Source organism: Leucopleurus acutus, assembly GCF_964270905.1.
Source record: "Leucopleurus acutus genome assembly, chromosome: 3".
NCBI lineage: Eukaryota > Metazoa > Chordata > Mammalia > Artiodactyla > Delphinidae > Leucopleurus > Leucopleurus acutus.
The window spans coordinates 13,163,203-13,187,471 of record NC_139145.1 but is presented as its reverse complement, the minus strand read 5'-3'; the positions used below and the strand labels follow the sequence as shown (position 1 = coordinate 13,187,471).

General features: G+C 44.6%; 2 protein-coding genes across 2 annotated transcripts in view; one reads left to right on the top strand and one right to left on the bottom strand.

Annotated features, from left to right (window-relative positions):
- The window catches only part of CALR3 (calreticulin 3), a gene marked incomplete at both ends in the record, with an annotated part of 31,078 nt that extends 24,884 nt beyond the window's left edge, over positions 1-6,194 (bottom strand). The window contains 3 exons of the mRNA XM_082835796.1: positions 3,226-3,429; positions 5,793-5,894; positions 6,104-6,194. Coding sequence (XP_082691922.1) covers positions 3,226-3,429; positions 5,793-5,894; positions 6,104-6,194 — 397 coding nt within the window. The remainder of the gene's footprint in view (positions 1-3,225; positions 3,430-5,792; positions 5,895-6,103) is intronic.
- A 294-nt stretch (positions 6,195-6,488) lies between these two features.
- Positions 6,489-24,269, top strand: part of LOC309960068 (uncharacterized protein C19orf44) — a 23,708-nt gene continuing 5,927 nt past the window's right edge. The window contains exons 1-5 of the mRNA XM_082836653.1: positions 6,489-6,538; positions 10,461-11,226; positions 12,616-12,937; positions 17,030-17,103; positions 22,261-22,675. Of these exons, the coding sequence (XP_082692779.1) occupies positions 10,462-11,226; positions 12,616-12,937; positions 17,030-17,103; positions 22,261-22,675 (1,576 nt within the window). The 5' untranslated portion in view covers positions 6,489-6,538; position 10,461. The remainder of the gene's footprint in view (positions 6,539-10,460; positions 11,227-12,615; positions 12,938-17,029; positions 17,104-22,260; positions 22,676-24,269) is intronic.

Below are 24,269 nucleotides of genomic sequence, written 5' to 3'. Positions count from 1 at the left end.
TCATTCCTGATCTTAGAGGAAATGCTTTCAGCTTTTCACCACTGAATATAATGTTGGCTGTAGGTTTGTCACATATGGCCTTTATTATGTTGAGGTATATTCCCTATATACTCACTTTGTTGCGACAAGGCTTCTCTTTGTTGGGATAATTTTGTTTACTGCTTCAATTTCCTTACGACTTATAGGTCTATTCAGATTTCCTATTTCTTTGTGATTGAGTCTTGGTAGGTTTTGTGTTTCTAGGAATTTGTCCCTTTCATCTAGGTTATCCAACTTTTTGGTGTACAAATATCCATAGTGCTCTCTTATAATCCCTTGTATTTCTGTAGACAAGGTAGTAACATCCCCACTTTCATTTCTGATTTTAGTAATTTGAGTCTTCTCTCTTCTTCCCTTAGTCCATCTAGCTAGTTATTGATGTCACAAACTTACATCTTTATATGCTGTGTCCCCTAAAACATAAACTAATAATTCTTTAAAATGCATTAGTCTCTTAAATTATGTAGAAAACTAGATTTGTAGTTACAAACTAAAGTTACAGTAATATTAGCTTTTACACAAATAATTGTTTTTCCTTAAATGTATTAGTCTCTTAAATCATGTAGAAAACAAAAAGTGTAGTTATAAACCATTGTTAAATAATACTAGCTTTTATAATTATATTTACCTTTATTGAGATTTTTATTTCTCCATATAGGTTTGAGTTACTGTCTAGTGAGTGTCCTTTCATTTCGCCTTGCAGGACTCCCTTGAGCATTTCTTGCAAGGCAGTTCTAGTGGTTACAAACTCCCTCAGCTTTTCTGTCTTAATTTTTCCACATGAAGGACAGTTCTGTCAAATATGAGTTTTCGTTGTTTGAGAGTTTTTTTTCTTTTCACTTTGAATCCACTATCTTCTGGCCTCCAAAGTTTCTGATGAGAAATCTGCTGATAAGCTTATTGCAAATGCCTTGTATGTGATGATTTGCTTCCCTCTTGCTGCTTTCAACATTGTCTTTGCTTTTTGCAAGTTTGATTACACTGTGTCTTGGTGTGGACCTCTTTGAGTTCATCTTACCTGGAGTTCATAGAGCTTCTTGGATATTTATATTCATGTATTTCATCAAATGTGGAAGTTTTCAGCCTTTGTTTTTTCAAATATTCTCTCCCTCTGCTCCTTTTTCTCTCTCCTCTCCTTCTGTGCCTCCCACAATGTGTACAGGTTGGTCTGTTTGATGGTGTCCCACAGGTCCCTTAGCCTCTGTTTGCTCTCCTTCAATCTTGTTTCTTTCTGCTCCTCAGCCTTGATAATTTCCATTATCCTATCTTCAAGATCTCTGATTCTTTCTTCTGCTTGCTCAAATCTGCCTTTGACTCTTCTAGTGAACTCTTCATGTCAGTTTACTTTTCAGCTCCAGAATTTGATTTTGGTTTCTTGTTAAGTATTCTATCTCCTTACTGATATTTCCATTTTACTCTCATTTTTCTTGATTTTCACTACATCTTCATTTAGTTCTTTTAGCATCATTCAGACAGTTATTTAAGTCTAACAGATCTGCCATTAGGTCTTTTTTTCAGGGACAGTTTATGTTGATTTATTCTTCTCATTTGAATGGGCCACACTTTCCTGTTTCTTTGTATAAACACTGATTATTTGTTAAACACTGGACATATGAGTCTAATAATGAATGTTAAGCCTGGAAATCAGATCCTCCTCCTTCCGCAGGGTTTGCTGTGTTGTTGTTGGTTTTTTGACTGATTGTTGAAGGCTGGCTCTGTACCAAAGGTCAGCCTGGGATGTAAACTTAAGGTTTTCTCAGGTCTTTTCTGAGTGTTTTCCTGTGTATGTGTGGTCACTTTCTAATTTTCCCTGCATATGTAGTTGTTTTTTAATGTCCTAGTCTTTAATGTCTAGCTTCCTAAAGGGGAAAAGGTGAAAAATGAAGGGTGGGAGGGAAGGGTTCTGGCCCTTTAAGTCTCCTGGAAATCATTTCAGCTGGAGGGGGAAAGGCTTATAACAATGGGGGTGTGTTTAACAACAATGGCTGCCCATCTCTTTTTCTGCACCTCTGCAATAAGAAGGGGCAATCAGCCATCGGAGTTCAGATCCTTGATATTCGGAGGACAGGGTCCTTTTTGCCTATCCTGGCTCCCGTAAAAGCTGCTCCAGGAACCTGGTGCACAGCTGTCTGTTTGCCATATGGCTGGAGGGGGAATGGGTAGGTACTACTGTGCTAAGAACTGAAATTCACCCAAATTGACCTCCCCAGTTTTCTACTGGAAGTTGCAATACTTCCACAGACTCCATAGTTCCCTAACTGTTACATCAGACAGATTCTGCCAGTGCAAGAATGTTGTCTTGTCTAGGTGGGGAGACAGATTCCTGGTGCTTCCTATTCCCCCATCTTCCCAGAATCCTCTTCATTCTTAAACATTTTTGAATCCACACATTTCAGTTATGTCTAGTTCCTGCAGCCCAATGTGGTCCCTTCCCAATTCCAGCACAGATGTTAACCAATTACTCCTAGTGTCAGGAGACATTTAATGTATTCCAGGGGTCAACGATCTCCTTTTTCTGTAAGGAGCCAGACAGTAAATATTTTTGGTTTTGTGAGCTATATACTCTCTGTCATGACCATTCAACTCTGCCACTACTGTTTGAAAGCAGTCATAGACAAGATGTAAATGAACTGAGTGAGGCTGCATTCCAATAAGACTTCATTTGTGGACACTGAAATTTGAGTTTCATATTATTTTCATGGGTTAAAAGTATTGTCCTTCTTTTAATTTTTTTAATCATCCAAAAATGTTAAGAAGCAGGAAGTTCCCTGGTTGCCTAGTGGTTAGGATTCTGGGCTTTCACTGCTGTGGCCCGGATTCAATCCCTGGTCAGGGAACTGAGATCCTGCAAACCATGCAGTGCAGCCAAAAAATTAAAAAACCCATTCTCAGTTCATGGGCCATAACAAACACAGGCTGTGGGCCGATTTGGCCCATGGCCAAGGTTTACTGACTCCTGAGGCATTCAAAATACTTGGGGCTACATTAATGTTGAATAAATAACTTTCTCCCAAGAACAACAGAATGGTACAGTGGCCTTTTTTTAATACTAATTAGGTTTAACAGTACTAGAAACCTTTAGTTAGATAAACCCAACACAACTATAGCAAAGTCAGCCTAAGGATCCTACAGGTGGAAGGGTTTTCAAAATCAAAAGAAATGGTTGTCCATACTATCTAAACTCACCAAACATAATATAGTACTGGGATTTTCCATTCAGGTTCTTCTGATCCACGTCTGCAGGGAAGAGCTTAATGTAGCCCCCTCCACAGTCCATCTTCTGCTCATGTTTCACGGTATACTGAATGATCAGAGTCTTCCCTTTATTGCTAAATGGTTTGAACCGTGCAGAGATGGCGTAGAATCGGCTATTTTGAGTGGTCTGCAGACCTTTAAATAAAAAGTACTCATGAAGGATTAGGAATGACACTGCTCGGCAATGCAGGGAATTAAATAGTTGTCCTCCCCCACCCCTGATAATAAACCTTCCAACCATTTATGTTGATCCTGCACCTATAGCACATTTGTACAATGATATACAATGGGCATATCACTAACAGGCTCTTGCTGCCACAGAACTTCTAGTTCACATACTCATGTACATGTTTTTGTACTTAATATACCACTGTTAGGTCTTAAGTTATAAAAACACTTCAGCTCTAACTGACAAATATGCAATCTAATTATAGATAAAAGATTAATTTTGCTTCCCTTCATTTTCCAAGGGGTGGGAATGTACAAGGAAGCTTTGTAACAACTGGATTAAACAATGGAACATTCTACTTCTTTTCCTTAATTCTCATCTTAAAACAGCTATTTAAGAGACACAATGGCTGATGGAGGACAGATTGCTGATCTGGGGGGAAAAAAGTGCTTCACTGCACTGGATGAGCTGGTCCTTGGGTGTCATCTGTGTGGTGGCTCTTTTTATGAAGATACCATCCTTTTGTCATCTGAATCTTCCTGTACTTTATAAGTTTAGCTGTTCACTTCAAGACCAAAAACCCCTTTTCAGTAGCCAAAAGGCTCTGTACCAATTCCTTATCTTATACTGGAGTATAAAACAAACTTGACAACAAAGACCTACTGTATAGCACAGGGAACTCTACTCAATATTTTGTAATAACCTATAAGAGAAAAGAATCTGAAATATATATAAAACTGTACTGTACACCTAAGACTAACATATTATAAATCAACTGTACTTAAAAAAAAAAAAAGACAAACCTGAAAACAGAGCCAGTCTTCTTATAACCTACCCTTCCTTGTAACATACTCCGGTCTCCATAACTGCCTATGCTGAGAGTCATCATTAATGAACCTGGCATTTTGTGTCAGTATGTCTAAGACTGAACTCATGGTTGACTCCTCACTCCCAAACCTATCTCTCTCTCTCTCTCCTACATTCTTCCCCCACTCTTCCCTTTCTCAGGTGATCTGTAGCCCCTTCCCCTACCATCCAGGCAATTCCTAAGGCCATCTGACTCACCACCTCCCTCTGTGTCTCACCACACTCCTCAGCCACCACCATCACCTCTCACCCATCTCTGTCTGGTTAAATTCTATTGATCTTTCCATCCATGGCTTCTATGTTACGGTCCTGGGAGACCACAATGAAAGGGGTCAAATTAACCAGTATCCTCACTGCCTTGCCTGTGTCTGCTCTCAGTAGACAAGTGCTGGAATGAATGAAACGCACAGAGTCTCAGGATTCCAGGTTGGAGGAAGGAAAAACATTGTGCGAAAAAAACAAATGACAACCCCGCTCCCTGTACAAGCTTCACAGACCACCTTGTTATTTTCACTCCATTTTTGCCATCACAGCCTGACAATTTGGAACGTGTATCCACAAAACAATGAAGGCAACACTGGAGTAACAGGGCCAAGATGGAAATTGAGTGGAAGGTGGTAAAGAGGGAAATTTTTTAATCTAAATCAGGGGTTGGCAAACTTTTTTCTGTTAAGGCCAGGGAATAAATGCTTTACACTTTGGGAGCCATTCCTTCTCCATCCTAATTACTCATTTCTGCCTTTGCAGCCTGAAAGCAGCCATAGACTGTATGCAAATGAAGGAGCATGAATGTGTTCCACTAAGACTTTATTTATGGACCCTGAAATTTCAGGCATTTCATTGAATTTTGTGTAATTTTTATGCATCACAAAATACTATTCCCCTTTCTATTTTTTTCCAACAATTAAAAAACGTAGAAACCACTCTCAGCTAACTGGTTGTACAAAAAACAGGCAGTAGAGGAGCTTTAGTTTGCCTACCTTTGAGCATCAGGAATGAGAAGCCAGAATACAGGTTATCCTTGGTACTTGGAGACTACTGACTTGGGCGGGGGTGTAGGCCATAAGGGAAGACTCTGGGGGTGGAGGTGGGGCCTGAAAACGTTCCTATCTTGACCTCGGTGTGCAGTTGTAAACATTCGTCCTATTGGACCCCCAAAGATCCGTGTGCTTGACGGCATATAACTTTTACCCTGTTTTTCTTTTTAACGTGAAAATAAAAATGAGAAGTACCTTCTAAACTTTTTCCTTCTGTAGGGCAGGACCCTCGGCTCTCCAAACCCATTTGACTAGTGCTTGTAAAGAGGGGGTATCTTGGTCAAGAAAAGAGAAGACAAAAAGACCCTACCCATGCCTGTTTCCCGACCTGTGAAATGGGTGTTAGGGCTGTGCCACACCTACCTTGAAAGGTTGCTATGGGGGTTTAACATTCACCTTGATTTTCTCACGATTCCTACACTAACCTTTGTCTTTCTCTTTATGACCATAAAATTTCCCGGACGAGAGTCTAAAATACCCAAATTGGGAGTCATTGGTGGACTGCACCCATCGGTTCCTCCAGCGCTCTGTTGGGGGTAAATAACACCGGTTAGGGCTGAAAACTGTTAATTTGGGTGGTGGGGAGAGTGTTGGGGTCCCTCGAGGCCTCGAAGCTTCGAGGTTTTGCCACCACCGATACCTCGGCGACAGGCGGGGGCAATGGCAACTTGGGCCATCCGTTGGGCACTGGAGTATGAGGGAGCTTAAGCCTCCGCCACCGGCGGAGCCCCTTCACCTCCATCTAGAAAGTCCTCCTGGAAGTAGACTGTGGCCAGCGCCACCCGCAGCACACAGACTGCCCACAGCGGGACACGAGCGCCGGCCATGGAGAAGGCGCGGCCACCTCTTCTCGTAACCGTCCCTTTGCGCCCAGGCGTCTCCGCGGCGCGCCGGGCCCTTCCCGGAACTACTCCCGTCATACCTTGCGATTATGATCCGAGACACCATTGGGCCTTGACGCGCGGTGCACGCCGTGTCCCCCTTCAAACTACCATTCCCATGATGCCTCGCGATAGTGACATGGAGCGCTATTGGTCGTTGGGGCGCGGGGTGCACCGGGAGGTGTAGTCTCTTTCGCCCTGGCGCCTTTGCCGGGGTCAACGGTCCCTTCTGGCCCGAGGGTCCGGCCGAGAGCGGTGGCGGCCTCCGCGGAAGGACTTCGTGGGAGGAGGTTGGCGGCGTTGGCTGGGCGGTGGCCGGGCTTAATGCCCGGGCTCGGGAGAGGAGTTGCAGGGAAACGGGACGCGCTCCGGGGCTGGGCCGGTCGGGCGGCGGGAGAGCGGCCTAGCGCATTTTCCTCGTCTGGGGCCCATGAGCGAGCGTGGTACGATGTGGGTCGCTCCAGGCCTGGGGGAAGAGCTCGATGGTCTGAGGGGCGACTGTGTTTTCAAATTTTGGTTTATTTATTCTTAACAACTTTATTGATAATTCATTTACATACCATACAGTTCACCCCTTCTAAGCGTACAATCCCCGTTATTTTTAGTAAATTTACCAAGTGGTGCAAACATCACTACCATCCAGCTTTAGAACTTGTCAGTCACCCCAAGTGTCCCCTTTGCAGTCTATCTCCGCTACCACTCCCAGTCCCAGGCAACCACTGATGGGCTGAGTCTATAGAGTTACCTTTTCTGGACAATCCTTATAACTGGAATTATACAGTGTGTGGTTTTTTGCATCATCTGGTATTTTCCCTTAGTATGGTGTGTTTGACGTATATGCGTGTTGTGTGTGTCATTATTTGTTCTTTTTTATTACTGAGTAGTATCTCATTTATGGATGGACCTCAGTTCTCATCCATTCACTAGTTAATGGATATTTGGGTTGTTTCCACTTATTGTCTATTATGAATAAGAACTATTATGAACATTTGCTTACATTTCAGTTATCTTGGGCTTCATGGGAGTAGAATAAAGTAACGATGTTTAACTTTTTGAGGAACTACCAGACCGTTTTCCAGGTTGTCAGCTGCGTCATTTTATAGTCTCTTCCAAAGGGGTATGAAGGTTCCAATTTCTTCATACTCTCCACCAACCATTTGTTATTTTCTGTAGTTTTGATTATAGCCACCCTCGTAAGTATGAAGTGGATCTTATAGTGGTTTTGATTTGAATTTCCTTCATGGCTGATGTTGAACATCTTTTCATGTGCTTATTGGCCATTTGTATATTTTTTTTTTTTTGGTGAAATATTGGTTCACATCTTTTACCTATTGGTTTATTTTTAATTATGTGTTTTAAAAATACATCTATTTCTGAAACTAACACAATATTGTAAATCAACTGTACTTCAATAAAAATTTTTTAATTAAAAATATATATTTTAGTTGTGGTAAAATGTACATAACATGAAATTTACCCTTTTAAACATTATTGATTTATTTTTAAAATTATCTTATTTTATTTTATTTATTTATTTTGGCTGTGCCGTGCAGCTTGTGGGATCTCAGTTCCTGGAGCAGGGATTGAACCCAGGCCATGGCAGTGAAAGCCTGGAATCCTAACCACTAGGCCACCAGAGAGAAATCCCTTTTTCTTAAAATTCTTTTTTAAAAAATTATTTATTTTAATTAATTTTTTTATTAAAAATTTTTTTTTAAACCTAGGGAAACATTCAGAACTAGATGCCAGAAAACCTGGCCTGGTGGTCAGGCTTTTCCTCTGACCCACATAGTGCCCTGGGCCTTGCCTACAAAAATACAAAGATAGCTGTTGATGTTGTTCCAGTGCTTTCTACTTCCCGTTCACCATGTCCTTCCAGCTGAAAGTTAGCCGGTTATGCAGGTAGTCCAAATACTGTCATTACTGCTATCTAAATTTTATTGTATGCTTATTCCATGCCCCACACTGAACATAGGAATCCTGTGAGGCTAATAGTTATTATTCCCTTTTTACAGATGAGCAAGCTGAGGCACAGAGTGGTTAAGTAACTTGACCAGGGTCACTCACACTAGGAATTCTGCACTGTTTCTGTTGGGTGTGATTTTTGATTCACTGACTCCTGTGGTCAGGCCTGTGCTGGGCACTCTTAGTACACGGGGTGGTTAAGATGGGGATGAGCAAGTAAGCACACTAGTCAGAGAAACAGACAGTAAAATAATAAAAATAATTCATTCTTGTACAGAATCTTAGGGGCTGGGTTAAATGCCTTGCACAAAATATTTGCACTCAGCTTTGAAAGGTATATAAGATGTATGGTAGCCAGGTTTAACAAATCAAAATACTGGACACCCAATTGAATTTCAGTTTCAGATAAACAACAAATAATTTTTTAGTATAAAAATATTTAGGGCTCCCCTGGTGGTGCAGTGGTTAAGAATCCGCCTGCCAATGCAGGGGACACAGGTTCGAGCACTGGTGTGGGAAGATCCCACATGCCATGGAGCAACTAAGCCCGTGTGCCACAACTACTGAGCCTGCGCTCTGGAGCCCGCAAGCCACAACTACTGAGCCTGCATGCTGCAACTACTGAAGCCCGCGTGCCTGGAGCCCGTCCTCTGCAACAAGAGAAGCCACTGCAATGAGAAGCCCATGCACCGGAACAAAGAGTAGCCCCCACTCGCCGCAACTAGAGAGAGCTGCACACAGCAACGAAGAACCAAAGCAGCCAAAAATAAATAAATAAAATAAATAAATTTAAAAAAATTTGGAACATTACCTTTTAGGATAAAAATATTTGGGTCATACTTATATTTCTTAAATTATTTGCTATTTATCTGAAATTCAAATAACTGGGTGTCCTGTATTTAGTCTGGCAATCCCAATAAGGTTGTTTTCCAAGTGGACAGAGTGGGGGGAAGAAAAGGCTTTTTGGGTTCTCACAGTAAATTTTTTGAAATAAAAGTAACAAATGGCCTTGCTAAAACATTCAAACAGTATGGAGCTGAGGCATGCTTGTGCATCTTTTCTGCCTCACAGATCATTATGCTGGAGACATTATTATGCACACAGGTCTTCCCCCATTCCTTTTAACAGCTGCATAGTATTCCATTGTCTGCCTGTGGTCATCTGGACTTCATTGAGCCTGTATGGATGGGATCAGGATTCTGACGAGTACAAACAATGCTGCCAAGACATCCCTTGAACATACATCTCTATGGGCATTGTAGGGAAATTCCCAGACGTGGAATTGTGGTGTCACAGGGTCTGTGCATTTCACATTTTCATTGCTGTTGCCAGGTTCCTCACTAAAGGGCCTGCAGCAAACACACACCCATGCCATATTTTTCCATTTTTTTAAGTCTTTAAAATCTTTTGAAACCTTGGTAAATCTTGGAGTGAATTGTTCATATTCCTTCAGGGGCACATGGGAACTCTGAGAATATGACGGAAACGCTGGCCCTTTTTCCCAGAAAACTGTACGCCAGCACACACATACAACACATGGCCGACCTTTGGTGGGGGGGTCTGTGTCTGTCCATAGCCCCCATCCCTGCTCCCAGGGCAGTAGTTTACACACTGTAAGTAAAATAAGATTTCTGGGGAGCTCATTAAATATACAGATTGTGTTTCAATAGCTCTTTTTGAGAGAACTGAGGACACTTGGATAAAGGAAGAGACCAGACTTGGGATGCAACTGGGTAATAGGACTCACTCAGAGCAGAGGTGGGGTAACTGGAGAGGCAGTGAAGCACTGTAGGGGCGAGTGGGACCTTTGGAATTGGCCTGAGCTTTGAATTTGGCTCTGTTACTCGCTGGCCAGGTGACCTAACCTGTGGAGGCCTTCATTTCCTTCCTCTTCTCTATGAAAGAGGCATGACAACGACCAACTCTCAGTGTCGAGTGAGGATTAAATGAGATACTGTAGCTCTGAGCAGAGTACTAGGCATACTGCTGGGCCTGAGAAGCACTGGCTCTCGTCTTTAATATGTAACATGTCTCACTTAAGACCTGGCCTTGAATGGCATAGTTCAATGATAACGTACCAGGTGTCTTATTATTTTCGTTGCCATCATCAGGCTTGAAGGGGAGGCTCTGGCCAGATGGCAAAGGGGGATGTGGCCTCTCCCAGGTGGTGGGAAGCGTTGAGAGATTTGAATGTGCAGTCTGAACATCAGGTATTCTTACTGTAAGTTTTCTTTCTTTACTCCCTAGAATGGCTTCAATAAGAAGAACCAGCCGTACTGTGCGTGATATCTTTGGCGACTTCAGTGAAATTTCCTTAGAAGATTCAAAGATGGAAGAAATCCAGAACTTGGAAATCAGTAGAAGTCTTACCAAAATAGCACCTGGTCCAAGCAGATTTCTAAAAAGAAACCAGACTATGGATGGAAAACACGTATTCCCGAAAGAGAATGCTTTCCTGGGGAGTGGGCCCTGGCTCTCTTCAGGTAGAGCTTCAACCACTGCCTCGAAGGTCAGGGCCAACGCTGCGCTCACAAAGCTGGCCCAGATAGAAACCAAGATCAGGAACCGGAAGGTGCAGATGGATTTGTCTGACGTGGAATCTGACCTGAAGACCTCTGAGGACTGGCTTCCTAGCAGAGCAGACGAAAATCCCCCTAGAAGGACGGTTGACCTTTCTTCACAGAACACAGACAAAACCTCCCAGAAACAGGCCCTTGAAATTCCTGTCCCTGAGAGTGACATGCCGAGTGGGAAGGTCAGTAGGTTTCTAAAGAAGAGAGAAGCACCTGTGGAAAAGATATCCCCTGAAGCACATGTTGGGAAAGAGAGGGATCTTCAAACACCCAAAGAGAAAAAACCTCCTAGAAGACAGGATTCTCCAGACAGTGATGAAGAGGAAATGAAAGAGTTGCTAGGAAGCTTGATGGAATCTTCTAGCGAAAAACAAGCATCCACAAATCAGGGTTTCACCAGCACCAAAGTCAGTGAGAAAGAACAAACAAAACTAGTCTCGGTAAGGTTTGCATGTATTTATTTTGTACTTGTATGTACTTTGCATTTGTACCTTTCTGTCATAGCACTAGAGACTTTTGAAGAGAGCCATCACCCGTAAACACTTCAGAAAGTGATGAGGAGAGGTTGGGTTTCAGCCAATCACGGGTACCCATTGCTGGTCTGCTCTGTAAGGGACAGGATTTGGGACACGTCAGGCCGTTTTGCACTATGTGGAGCCTCGTAACTGTATACACCCCAGGACAGCACTTTGTATGACTGATCCAACACCAGCTGTGATCACTGCCATTGGTGATCCATGCCTATTTGTTGGTTGTACCACACGGGAATCACTAAATTGGGAAGGCTGCATTTCCATCTTCCAACTGTTCAATGCCAATGAACAGTTCAGTGGCATTAAGTGCATTCACGATGTTGTGTAACCACCACCTCTGTCTAGTTCCAAAACATTTTCATCATGCCAAAAGGAGACCCTTACCCAGTAATCCCTCCCTGTTTCCCCCTCCCCCAGACCCTAACAACCACTAATCTGCTTTGTGTCACTGTGGGTTTGCCTGTTCTAGACATCTCGTGTAATGGAATGATACAACCTGTGGCCTTTTGTGTCTGGTTTCTTTCCCTTAGCATGATGTTTACGAGGTTCACTCACATTGTAGCATGTGTCAGTGCTTCATTCGTTTCTATGGCTGAGTAATATTCCATTGTGTGGATGGACCACATTTTATTTATCCATTTGTCCATTGATGGACATTTGGGTTGCTTCCGCCTTTTGGCGATTGTGAATAGTGTACAAGTATCTGTTTGAGTCCCTGTTTTCAATTCTTTGGGTTTATATCTAGGAGTCGAACTCTTGGGTCTTGTAGTAATTCTGTGTGTAACTTATCGAGGAACAGAGAAACTGTTTCCCACAGTGACTGCACCGTTTTACATTCCCACCAGCAGTGTATGAGGGTTCCAATTTCTCCACATCCTCACCAACACTTGTTATTTTTTGTTATTTATTTATTTTTTTTGGTTATAGCCATCCTAGTTGGTGTGAAGTGATGGGAAGGCTGCATTTTAAGGGGAAAAATCTGCATATTGATTTTGACTCTGTTGAAGATCCATGTTCTCAGGGGCCTTAGTTTAGAAAATGTGTAATTAACAATATGTATTTGAAAGCAAAGTGAATTTTTCTGATTATTTGTGGAGTATGTCTTATCCCAGTATTATCTTGTCTAAATGTTGTACCTTGACTTCCAGAGATGAGGGGAAGGGAAAGAAAGGGGCAGAGAGGGATAATGATTTGATCACCAAGGACTCATGCTCTCCACCAGCCATGATGTCCGATGATAAGGACTTATGTAGCGTATGTTTGGTAATTTCCCTTCTTTTGTTTCCACCAAAGTAGGATCAGATCCCAAATCAACTGAGAGTCCTTTCGCTGCCCAGGAAGGATCTTTCCAGCTCAAACCCATTTCCGACATCACGTCTGCCAACCTCACGGTCAGCAGATGGGACCCTTCGCAGTGCTGGCTCGAGAACTCGCTCCCCACAGATTCCCATTTCAGAGGACACAGCCTCCCACACGGCGTCACTTTCCATCCCCGGAGCCTTTCCGAAGTCCGTGCCCTCGACAGTGGGGGATGGCAAGCTCTCGTCCTCCCCGAGAAGGAGTGAGGCTGGGCCTCAGGATGAGTCTCCCTCAGAAGCCGCCGATGAAAGTCTAAATGGTAACCCTCATCCCTGCGCAGAGTTGTCACCCTGGGGCAGGAAGGGCAAGACCGCCTCTAGGATCCCTGGTGTGGCGGTCACAGGGTATTGTCATGAGGGGTGCGAGTCACACCCTTGGCTTCCTGACCTTCTTTCCTAGTTGAGGGGCTATGTCAGATTTTTTTGTTCTGTCTTTAAAGCCTTCTTCTAGTAACCCTACCCAATGACAGAGCAAAAACAGAAATCCTTCTAGAGCCTCGTGCAAGAGGACGGCAATGCAGTTTTCCTTGTTGTAAAAGAGAAATTTGCTTCCTTTCCTTTTTAACTTCAGAAAAAGAAACCAATCTCTAACCAGGCACAAACTCTTCTTTTTATAAATTTATTTATTTATTTTTGGCTGCATTGGGTCTTCGTTGCTGCGCACAGGCTTTCTCTAGTTGCGGCGAGCAGGGACTACTCTTCATTGTGGTGTGCGGGCTTCTCATTGTGGTGGCTTCTCTTGTTGCAGAGCACAGGCTCTAGGCACGCGGGCTTCAGTAGTTGTGGCTCGCGAGCTCTAGAGTGCAGGCTCAGTAGTTGTGGCGCACGGGCTTAGTTGCTCCGCGGCATGTGGGATCTTCCCGGACCAGGGCTCGAACCCGTGTGCCCTGCATTGGCAGGTGGATTCCTAACCACTGCGTCACCATGGAAGTCCCTCATAAACATTTTTATTATTTCACCATCATTGAACGTGATTTTTATTTTAACATTGTATGTATTTAAGGAAGAGCAGAAAGAAAAAGATGTGCAGCCAACATTGATTTCTCCCATCTGGTGCCTGATCATCAAATCCAAGTTCAATAACTGTGTCTCGAGTACCTGCTGTGTGCCAGCACGTGCCAGGCATCATGGTGTCAGGAACAGGATGACAAACAAGCCAACTGTCCCCTGACCCCAAGTGCCAGGGTGATCCGTAGCCTGTGAATCAGTTGTAGGGGAGGAAAAATAGCTTTTTCCTTGTGTCCTTCTGGGTTCTTGGCTGGGGCTCTGTGACCAAAGACAGGTTAACAGAAGAAGAGCGTTCAGATATTAAATAAATATTTAATGTACGTTTTTTGTGACACAGGAGCCTTCAAAAGGAAATGGAAACCTGAAGAAACGGTCGTGCCTTCTGCTAGGTTTGATGGGAGAATAGTTGTGGGAGAATGCGATAGATGGAAGGATATGAGCCAAGGGTAGTAGATGAGGGAATGTAGTTGAGGTTGCTCAGTGTTCCCCCATCTTGGACATAAGGATGCTCCTTTCCTCCAGGTAGAGGGAAGGCACATCTTCTTACCTGAGAGCCTTTACGACCTGATCCAGGGGAGGAGGTCAGGGAGTCCTTGCAGCCCCTGCTGTGTCTCAGATTCCTGCAGGTCAAAATATTCAAGATGCCAAGGTACCACCACATAGGGGGCGGGGAGGAGAAGCACGGCCAGCAAGAGTCCCTGCCACGCGCCCTCGTGAGGGTTGGAGAAGGCAGCGAAACGGGCTCACGGATGTGAGGAAATCCCTTTGAGCCCCCTCAGGGGCCACCATCGGCCGGATGCCATTTGGCACCTCACCGATACGGTCTCATATCTTTGGGCGCAAGGGGCTGGTGAGTGGGTGTCCACGCCAGCCTGGCAGGTGGGTGAGAAGGTGGGTGTAGCTGGTGGGGCAGGTGCCAGACCCAAGTTCCTGCCCTCTTGGGCCGCCCAACCAGGCTGCCCCTCAGCCCTCGCTGCTGGCCTGGAGGGCCCCCTCGGTGTCCAGACCCCACCTTCCCTCATTCTGATGCAGCCTCAAGGGAGGCACGTAGCAGGGAGTGGTGAGTACAAGTCTGAGTTTGGGGTCCAGCATACTTGAGGTGGACATCCTTGCTCTGCCTCTTTCTGGCCGTGCAGTGTCAGGCTCTCTGTGCCATGGTCTCCACATCTGTAACGTGGGGCAGAGCTGTGTCAGTGAGCTGGTGCCTGTGGAGTGCCTCAGTGGGGCCTCCTGCTTAGTAAGTGTGTGCATGTCCAGGTTGGTTGATGTGACAATAACGTCATTCCTCAGCCAATGACAACACTGTTCCAGAGAGCTCGTCCACAGTCTCCTGCAGTGCCTTGGCCCGAGCCGGCTGGGATGGCTTAGTTCAGAGGCTTTGTCCATGAACGTATCTCTGGACTTACGTGTCACGTGCATTGTGGTAACTGGCAGTGTTAGAGGAGCTCGGAGGCGGGGGCGAGACCCTCACGCTAGAGTGATGAGCTGGGCTTTGATCTGGGTCTTATGCTGCCAGACGGCTGCACTCAGCTGACCTTTCCAAAGAGAGTAGACGGCTCAGTCTTCCATCTCCTGCTCATCCCCAGCGCTGTGCCACCTGCGGGAGGGCCCTGCTTCCGTCTGCTCCTGCTAACTGTCCCCTGCTTGTTCCTAGAATTGGGGGTCTCGTCCTGCCTCCTCAGGGAGACTCATCCTTCCAACCTAGCATGTGCCCTCCGTGGAAGCCTCTAGACACCTTAGGCCCCCTTCGGAAGTGTCTGTTCAACTCAGCCATGATTGGATCATGTACCTGCTTGAGTTTTGAGGCCCCGCAGGGTGGACCGCCCCCCACCGCGCCCTTCCCATCCCCAGTTGTGTGTGCACGCGCACACACACACACACACACACACACACACACACACACACACACAGCCTCTGTGCCTCGGGCCTGAAATGAGCCACATGATGGGGTCCCTGCGAATACTGGCAGCCAGTCGGCCTCCCCCGTCCTGGGGAGGAGTGGGCTCACATACTGATGGGGCAGAAACCCGCTGGGACACCCGAACTGCGCAGAGCCTTCCTCCTCCTGAGTAACCTGCACCCAAGGCATTTGGGCGCTGGTGACTGGCCAGCTGGCACCACAGTTAAGTGTCCTTAACTTGCTTTAAATGAGAACTTAGGACGAGGTGCCAGTCCCCCTCTCCTACCTCAAGCACATGTGTCACTGGGTGTCCTTCCTTGCATCGTGATCGTCTCCTCTGTCTAGGCCAGAGGCTGAGAGGTCCGTGGTCTGTGTTTTGTTTCTTTGTTTTGCTTCGTTCTTTTGGCCTCACTGCACGTCCTGTGGGATCTTAGTTCCTTAGTTCCCCAACCAGGGATTGAACCCGGGCCCTCGGCAGTGAAAATGCAGAGTCCTAACAACTGGGAATTTCCTCATCATCTGTTTTTTTTTTTCCTTTGCACTGGGTCCTGCAGATCCTGTGGCCAGACCTGGTGTCAGCTCCTCCTTCCCCAGCCAAGTCTCCAACCCCCTTGAGGTTATAACTCCCTCCTCTCAGACCTCCAGGGCCCCTGCACACATGTTCACAATACTTGGCTCTTCTTTTATTTAAAAAAATTTTTTTTAATGTTTTATTTATTTATTTTTGGCTGCGTTCGGTCTTCATTGCTGTGTGCGGGCTTTCTTCTAGGTGCGATGAGCGGGGGCTACTCTTTGTTGCGGAGCATGGGCTTCTCATTGGGGTGACTTCTCTTGTTGCAGAGCACGGGCTCTAGGGCACACGGGCTTCAGTAGTTGTGGCTCGTGGGCTTAGTTGCTCTGTGGCATTTGAGATCTTCCTGGACCAGGGTTCGAACCCATGTCCCCTGCACTGGCAGGCAGATTCTTAACCAGTGCGCCACCAGGGAAGCCCAGTCGTCTGTATTTATGAATAAAGTTTTTTGTTTTTTTTTTTTTGGCCGCACCGCGTGGCATGTGGGATCTCAGTTCCCCGACCAGGGAGTGAACCTGCATCCTCTGCTTTGGAGGGCCGGAGTCTTAACTGCAGAACCATGGGGGAAGTCCCTATAAATAAAGTTTTACTGGGACACAGCCATACCCATTTGTTTATACATGGTCTGTGGCGGCTTTTGAATCATGAGGGCAGAGCTGAGCAATGGTGACAGAGACAGACTAGCCCGAAAAGCCAAAAATATTGATGACCTAGCCCTTTAGAGAAAAAGCGCTTGGATCCCTGGGCTCACTTTCTGAGGACAGGGACTGCACGCCTTCTGCTCTTCCCGTCCCTAGCACTTAGCCTGGTGCCTACAACAGGATGGTAAACGCATGTGGAGTAAATATCGGCATGTTACATTTTTGATTACAGATTTGAGAATAAACATTTTATCCCTTGATGATCTGGCTCCAGCTGTCAGTGAGAAATCAGACTTGGAACAGAAAGTAAGTACAAAAAACTGATTTTTCGTTTTAGGTCTTTGGGTAGAACAGCTTGCAACCGTTATGCCTCATTTACGTCAGTGGTTCTCACCTTGGGGCGATTGCTCCCCTAGGGGACACTTGGCAATGTCTGGCAACACTGTGGTCATGACTGGGGTGCAGGGTGCTACTGGCATTCAATGGGTAGTGGTCAGGGATGTCCTGTGCCAGTGTCCCACAATGCATAGGATGGCCCCCGCTGCAAAGAATGTTCGTGTCTCAAATGTCAGCGTGCCATGGGTAGAGACCCTGATCTAGGTAATAACAGGATAGAGCTACTTAACATATCAGAAGATTAAAGCAGATCCCACTTCACCTTCCCCACAACTAACCTGTACTTGTTGCATCGCCCCGTGGTGATTCTTTCCATATTAGTAACCACCTCATTATCAACGCATGTTTTGATAATACATAATAATGACACTTTAACAGATTTCACCCACGTGCCAGCTACACATGCTCACAACATCAGTGCTAAGTGCAGCAGCCTTGTGCTGAAGGGTTTCAAGAGTTCTGCTCGCGGATACACAAGAGAAGGAAAAGACCTACAAAAACAAACCCAGAACAATTAAGAAGATGGTAATAGGAACATACATATCGAAATTACCTTAAACGTAAATGGATTAAATGCTCCAACCAAAAGACATAGACTGGCTGAATGGATACAAAAACAAGACCCATATATATGCTGTCTACAAGAGACCCGCTTCGGACCTAGGGACACATATAGACTGAAAGTGAGGGGATGGAAAAAGATATTCCATGCAACTGGAAATCAAAGGAAAGTTGGAGTAGCAATTCTCATATCAGACAAAAGTGACTTTAAAATAAATACTATTACAAGAGACAAAGAAGGACACTACATAATGATCAAGGGATCAATCCAAGAAGAAGATATAACAGTGGTAAATATTTATGCACCCAACATAGGAGCACCTCAGTACATAAGGCAAATGCTAACAGCCATAAAAAGGGAAATCGACAGTAACACAATCATAGTAGGGGACTTTAACACCCCACTTTCACCAATGGACAGATCATCCAAAATGAAAATAAATAAGGAAACACAAGCTTTAAATGACACATGGACTTAACTGATATTTATAGGACATTCCACCGAAAAACAACAGAATACACTTTTTTCTCAAGTGCTCATGGAACATTCTCCAGGATAGACCATATCTTGGGTCACAAATCAAGCCTTGGTAAATTTAAGAAAATTGCAATCATGTCAGGTATCTTTTCCGACCACAATGCATTGAGACTAGATATCAATTACAAGAAAAGAACTGTAAAAAATACAAACACATGGAGGCGAAACAACACGTTACTAAATAACCAATAGATCACTGAGGAAATCAAAAAATACCTAGAAATAAATGACATGATGACGCAAAACATGGGATGCAGAAAAAGCAGTTCTAAGCGGGAAGTTTATAGCAGTACAATCCTACCTCAGGAAACAAGAAAAATCTCAAATAAACAACCTAACCTTACATCTAAAGCAATTAGAGAAAGAAGAACAAAAATCTCCCAAAGTTAGCAGAAGGAAAGAAATCATAAAGATCAGATCAGAAATAAATGAAAAAGAAATGAAGGAAACGATAGCAAAGATCAATAAAATGAAAAGCTTGTTGTTTGAGAAGATAAAATTGCTAAACCGTTAGCCAGACTGATCAAAAAAAAAAAGGGAGAAGACTCAAATCAACAGAATTAGAAATGAAAAAGGAAAAGTAACAACTGACACTGCAGAAATACAAAGGATCATGAGAGATTACTACAAGCAACTATATGCCAATAAAATGGACAACCTGGAAGAAATGGACAAATTCTTAGAAAAGTACCACCTTCTGAGACTGAACCAGGAAGAAATAGAAAATATAAACAGATCAATCACAAGCACTGAAATTGAGACTGTGATTAAAAATCTTCCAACAGGGCTTCCCTGGTGGTGCAGTAGTTGAGAGTCCCCCTGCCGATGCAGGGGACATGGGTTCGTGCCCCGGTCCAGGAAGATCCCACATGCCGCGGAGCGGCTGGGCCCGTGAGCCGTGGCTGCTGAACCTGAGCGTCCGGAGCCTGTGCTCCATAACGGGAGAGGCCGCAACAGTGAGAGGCCTGCATGCCGCAAAAAAAAAAAAAAAAAAAGAAAAAAGAAAAGAAAAAAAATCTTCCAACAAACAAAAGCCCAGGACCAGAAGGCTTCACAGGTGAAGTCTATCAAACATTTAGAGAAGAGCTAACACCTATCCTTCTCAGACTCTTCCAAAATATAGCAGAGGGAGGAACACTTCCAAACTCATTCTACGAGGCCACCATCACCCTGATACCAAACCCAGACAAAGGTGTCACAAAAAAGAGAACTACAGGCCAATATCACTGATGAACATAGATGCAAAAATCCTCAACAAAATACTAGCAAACAGAATCCAACAACACATTAAAAGGATCATACACCACAATCAAGTGGTGTTTGTCTCAGGAATGCAAGGATTCTTCAATATATGCAAATAAGTCAATGTGATACACCATATTAACAAATTGAAGGATGAAAACCATATGATAATCTCAGTAGATGCATAAAAAGCTTTTGACAAAATTCAACACCCATTTATGATAAAAACTCTCCAGAAAGTAGGCATAGATGGAACCTACCTCAACATAATATAGGCCATATATGACAAACCCACAGCCAACATTCTCAATGGTGAAAAACTGAAACCATTTCCTCTAAGATCAGGAAGAAGACAAGGTTGCCCACTCTCACCACTATTATTCAGCATAGTTTTGAAAGTTTTAGCCACAGCAATCAGAGAAGAAAAAGAAATAAAAGGAATCCAAATCAGAAAAGAAGAAGTAAAGCTGTCACTGTTTGCAGACATTACATAGAGAATCCTCAAGATGCCACCAGAAAACTACTAGAGCTAATCAATGAATTTGATAGAGTGGCAGGATACAAAATTAATGTACAGAAATATCTTGCATTCCTGTACACTAATGATGAAAAATGATGATGAAAGAGAAATTAAGGAAACACTCCCATTTACCATTGCAACAAAAAGAATAAAATACCTAGGAATAAACCTACCTAAGGAGACAAAAGACCTGTATGCAGAAAACTATAAGACACTGATGAAAGAATTAAAGATGATACAAACAGATGGAGAGATATACCATGTTCTTGGATTGGAAGAATCAACATTGTGAAAATGACTCTACTACCCAAAGCAATCTACAGATTCAATGGAATCCCTATCAAACTACCAATGGCATTTTTCACAGAACTAGAACAAAAAATTCCACAATTTGTATGGAAACACAAAAGACCCCGAAAAGCCAAAGCAATCTTGAGAAAGAAAAACGGAGCTGGAGAATCAGGCTCCCTGACTTCAGACTATACTACAAAGTTACAGTCATCAAGACAGTATGGTATTAGCACAAAAACAGAATATAGATCAATGGAACAGACAGCCCAGAGATAAGCCCACGCACATATCGTCACCTTATCTTTGATAAAGGAGGCAAGAATATACAATGAAGACAGCCTCTTCAATAAGTGGTGTTGGGAAAACTGGACAGCTACACATAAAAGAATGAAATTAGAACACTTCTTAACACCATACACAAAAATGAACTCAAATGGATTAAAGACCTAAATGTAAGGCCAGACACTATAAAACTCTTAGAGGAAAACATACACAGAACACCCTATGACATAAATCACAGCAAGATCCTTTTTGACCGACCTCCTAGATAAATGGAAATAAAAACAAAAATAAACAAATGGGACTTAATGAAACTTAAAGACTTTTGCACAGCAAAGGGAACCATAAACAAGACAAAAAGAAAACCCTCAGAATGGGAGAAAATATTTGCAAACGAAGCAACTCACCAAGGGTTAATCTCCAAAATATACAAGCAGCTCATGCAGCTCAATATCAAAAAAACAAACAACCCAATCCAAAAATGGGCAGAAGACCTAAATAGACATTTCTCCAAAGAAGATACACAGATTGCCAACAAACACATGAAAGGATGCCCAACATCACTAATCATTAGAGAAATGCAAATCAAAACTGCAATGAGGTATCACCTCACACCAGTCAGAATGGCCATGATCAAAAAATCTACAAACAATAAATGCTGGAGAGGGTGTGGAGAAAAGGGAGCCCTCTTGCACTGTTGGTGGGAATGTAAATTGATACAGCCACTGTGGAGAACAGTATGGCGGTTCCCTAAGAAACTAAAAATAGAACTACCGTATGACCAGGCAATCCCACTACTGGGCATATACCCTGAGAAAACCATAATTCAAAAAGAGCCATGTATACAGTGTTCATTGCAGCAGTCTTTACAATAGCCAGGCCATGGAAGCGTCCATTGACAGATGAATGGATAAAGAAGATGTGGCACATATATACAATGGAATATTACTCAGCCATAAAAAGAAATGAAATTGTCATTTGTAGTGAGGTGGGTGGATGTAGAGTCTGTCCTACAGAGCGAAGTAAGTCAGAAAGAAAAACAAATACCATATGCTAACACATACATATGGAACCTTAAAAAAAAAACGTTCTGATGAACCTATTCCTGTCCCTACGTTCTGATGAACCTAGGGACAGGAATAAAGATGCAGATGTAGAGAATGGACTTGAGGACACTGGGAGGGGGAAGGGTCAGCTGAGAGTAACTTTGACGTATACACCAGCAAATGTAAAATAGATATTACATTTATTTTACATTTATCCCTAGTGGGAACAGCTGCATAGCACAGGGAGATCAGCTCGGTGCTTTGTGATCACCTAAAGGGGTGGGATAGGGAGGGTGGGAAGGAGATGCAAGAGGGAGGGGATATGGGGATAAATGTATACATATAGCTGATTCACTTTGTTATACAGCAGAAACTAGCACAACATTGTAAAGCAATTATACTCCAATAAAGATGTTTAAAAAAAAAAAAAAAGAGTTCAGCTCACGATACTCAGCCTGCCTAAATCTAGGAAGGACAGCGTGGACCCTCACCTCCTGGGCCCTTGGGGTGTCCTCATCCTAACGCAGTTGTATTCCGAGCTTGTTCATTCGAAAACACTTTCCAGTGACCTCTGCCATCCTTTGTTTTAGAAAGGTCAGGGGGAAAAGGCATCCAGCAAAAACCCCTGGGCTGGGGCCCCCCCCTCTGGAAGCAAGATTTCTGAGTGCCTGAGCCAGCGGTCCGTCTCGTGCCTTGGACCCAAGGGCACTTCTAGCCTGGGGTCAAAGTCTCAGGAACCTACGGCCAGCACAGTGAGCTCGGCTTATTCGGATGATTTTGAAAAATCCCCCAGTCCAACAGCATCTGAGTCGACGCCCCATTCTGAGGAGTCTCCTGACAGGACGCTGGCGACTTGGTCTGAATTTTCTGCAAGCCTGAAGACAGACCTTCCTCCACCAACTCCCAAGTCTCGGAAAAAGTGGGCCAGGGGTGTTACAAGAGTCATGGTGAAGGAGATGGCTGTGCAGACCCTCGATCCTGCCTTCACCTACCAGTGGGCTAAGGGTAAGCATGTTGGTTGGAGGAGGGAGGGGCAGGCCAGAGGCAGCGACAGGCAGGAACCCTGGGGCCAGGACGTCTGGGTTGTCGTCATTAGTCAGCTGGGGGGACCTCAGCACCCTGTTTTCTCTCCCACAGAAGAGGGGGCTCCTTGGGTACTCTCCACTGTCTTCCAAGCTCTAAAACACTGAAAGGTTTCAAACCAAAGACTAAGGCAGTGGTTCTCAGCTGGGGTGATCCTGGCCCCAGGGGACAGACATCGGCAAGGTCTGGGCGACGGGAAGCCTATGGGTGGAGGCCAGGGGTGCTGCTCAACATCCTGCAGTGGCCAGGACGGCCTGGCCAGAGAGTGACCCCGCCCCAAATGTCAGTGTTACCCAGGGTGACAGGAACCGCCTTCTGGGACAGCATGTCCTCAGGCACTTTGTGGGGCCCCAGCATGGGGGCTCCAAGGGCTGCTGTGTTGCCCAGCTGGCTGGTTGTCTGAACTCGCTGCGTTTGTCGGTGGATTCTCTTCTGGGGTGCAGCAGGCACTGCTCATCTTTTCTCGTGTCCCCAGCATTGGTCTTGGCCCTTGCGGATGGTAAGGTCGCTTTCTTTTAGCGAGTCTCCTGCTCCCTTTTCTTGTCTAGACAACACCCGCAATAAGGACGGAGCTTGTTTCCAGACTGTGCGCTGGGGTGCGGTTCTCCCTTTGTCTGTTCATTTGGATTTGGGGGCTTAGTCATACATCCGCTGGGACCTCACACCTGGCTGGGGCGTGACTGTTCTGTTTCTCAGGGAGGAAGGTCAGTCAGACGAGCCAACTCAGATCACTAGAAGGTGTTCAAGGGGATTTTAAACCCTGGTTCTGTGTCCCTCTCCAGGTCCTCCTGCTGCCTTTCTGACAGCCTAGCCTGTGGGCAGCAAATGTGCCCATTTTTGTTTCTTTTTTTGCAATTTAAAGAGATGGACACGGGGTGGGGGGAAGGGCAAGCTGGGACGAAGTGAGAGAGTGGCATGGACATATATACACTACCAAACATAAAATAGATAGCTAGTGGGAAGCAGCCGCATAGCACAGGGAGATCAGCTCGGTGCTTTGTGACCACCTAGAGGGGTGGGATAGGGAGGGTGGGAGGGAGGCTCAAGAGGGAGGGGATATGGGGATATATGTATATGTATAGCTGATTCACTTTGTTATACAGCAGAAACTAACACACCATTGTGAAGCAATTATACTCCAATAAAGATGTTTAAAAAAAAAAGTGAAAAATAAAAAATAAAGAGATGCTTTCATAAAACATTGGTGGTGCTGATTTCCTAGACGCGGCCTGACTTTGAAAGGAGGGAGAAAAGAGGCAGCATAAATCAGCCAGCCAGTTAGAATCCAGGGAACATTCCGAAGCCCTCAAATAGCTGTGGGAGGAGGGCAGAGCCAGGGGAGGGCACGATGCCACAGTTGTCAGCCGTGCTGAGCTGTGGTGACCACTTCAGCCAGCACACCTGACTTGTATATTGAACAGGGGGAACCTACCAGAAAGATGGAGGCAGGTTTGGGAAAATTTTAAAAGGGGTAACGGTTGAAAAAGCAAGGAGGGTGGCCATCACATTCAGAAAG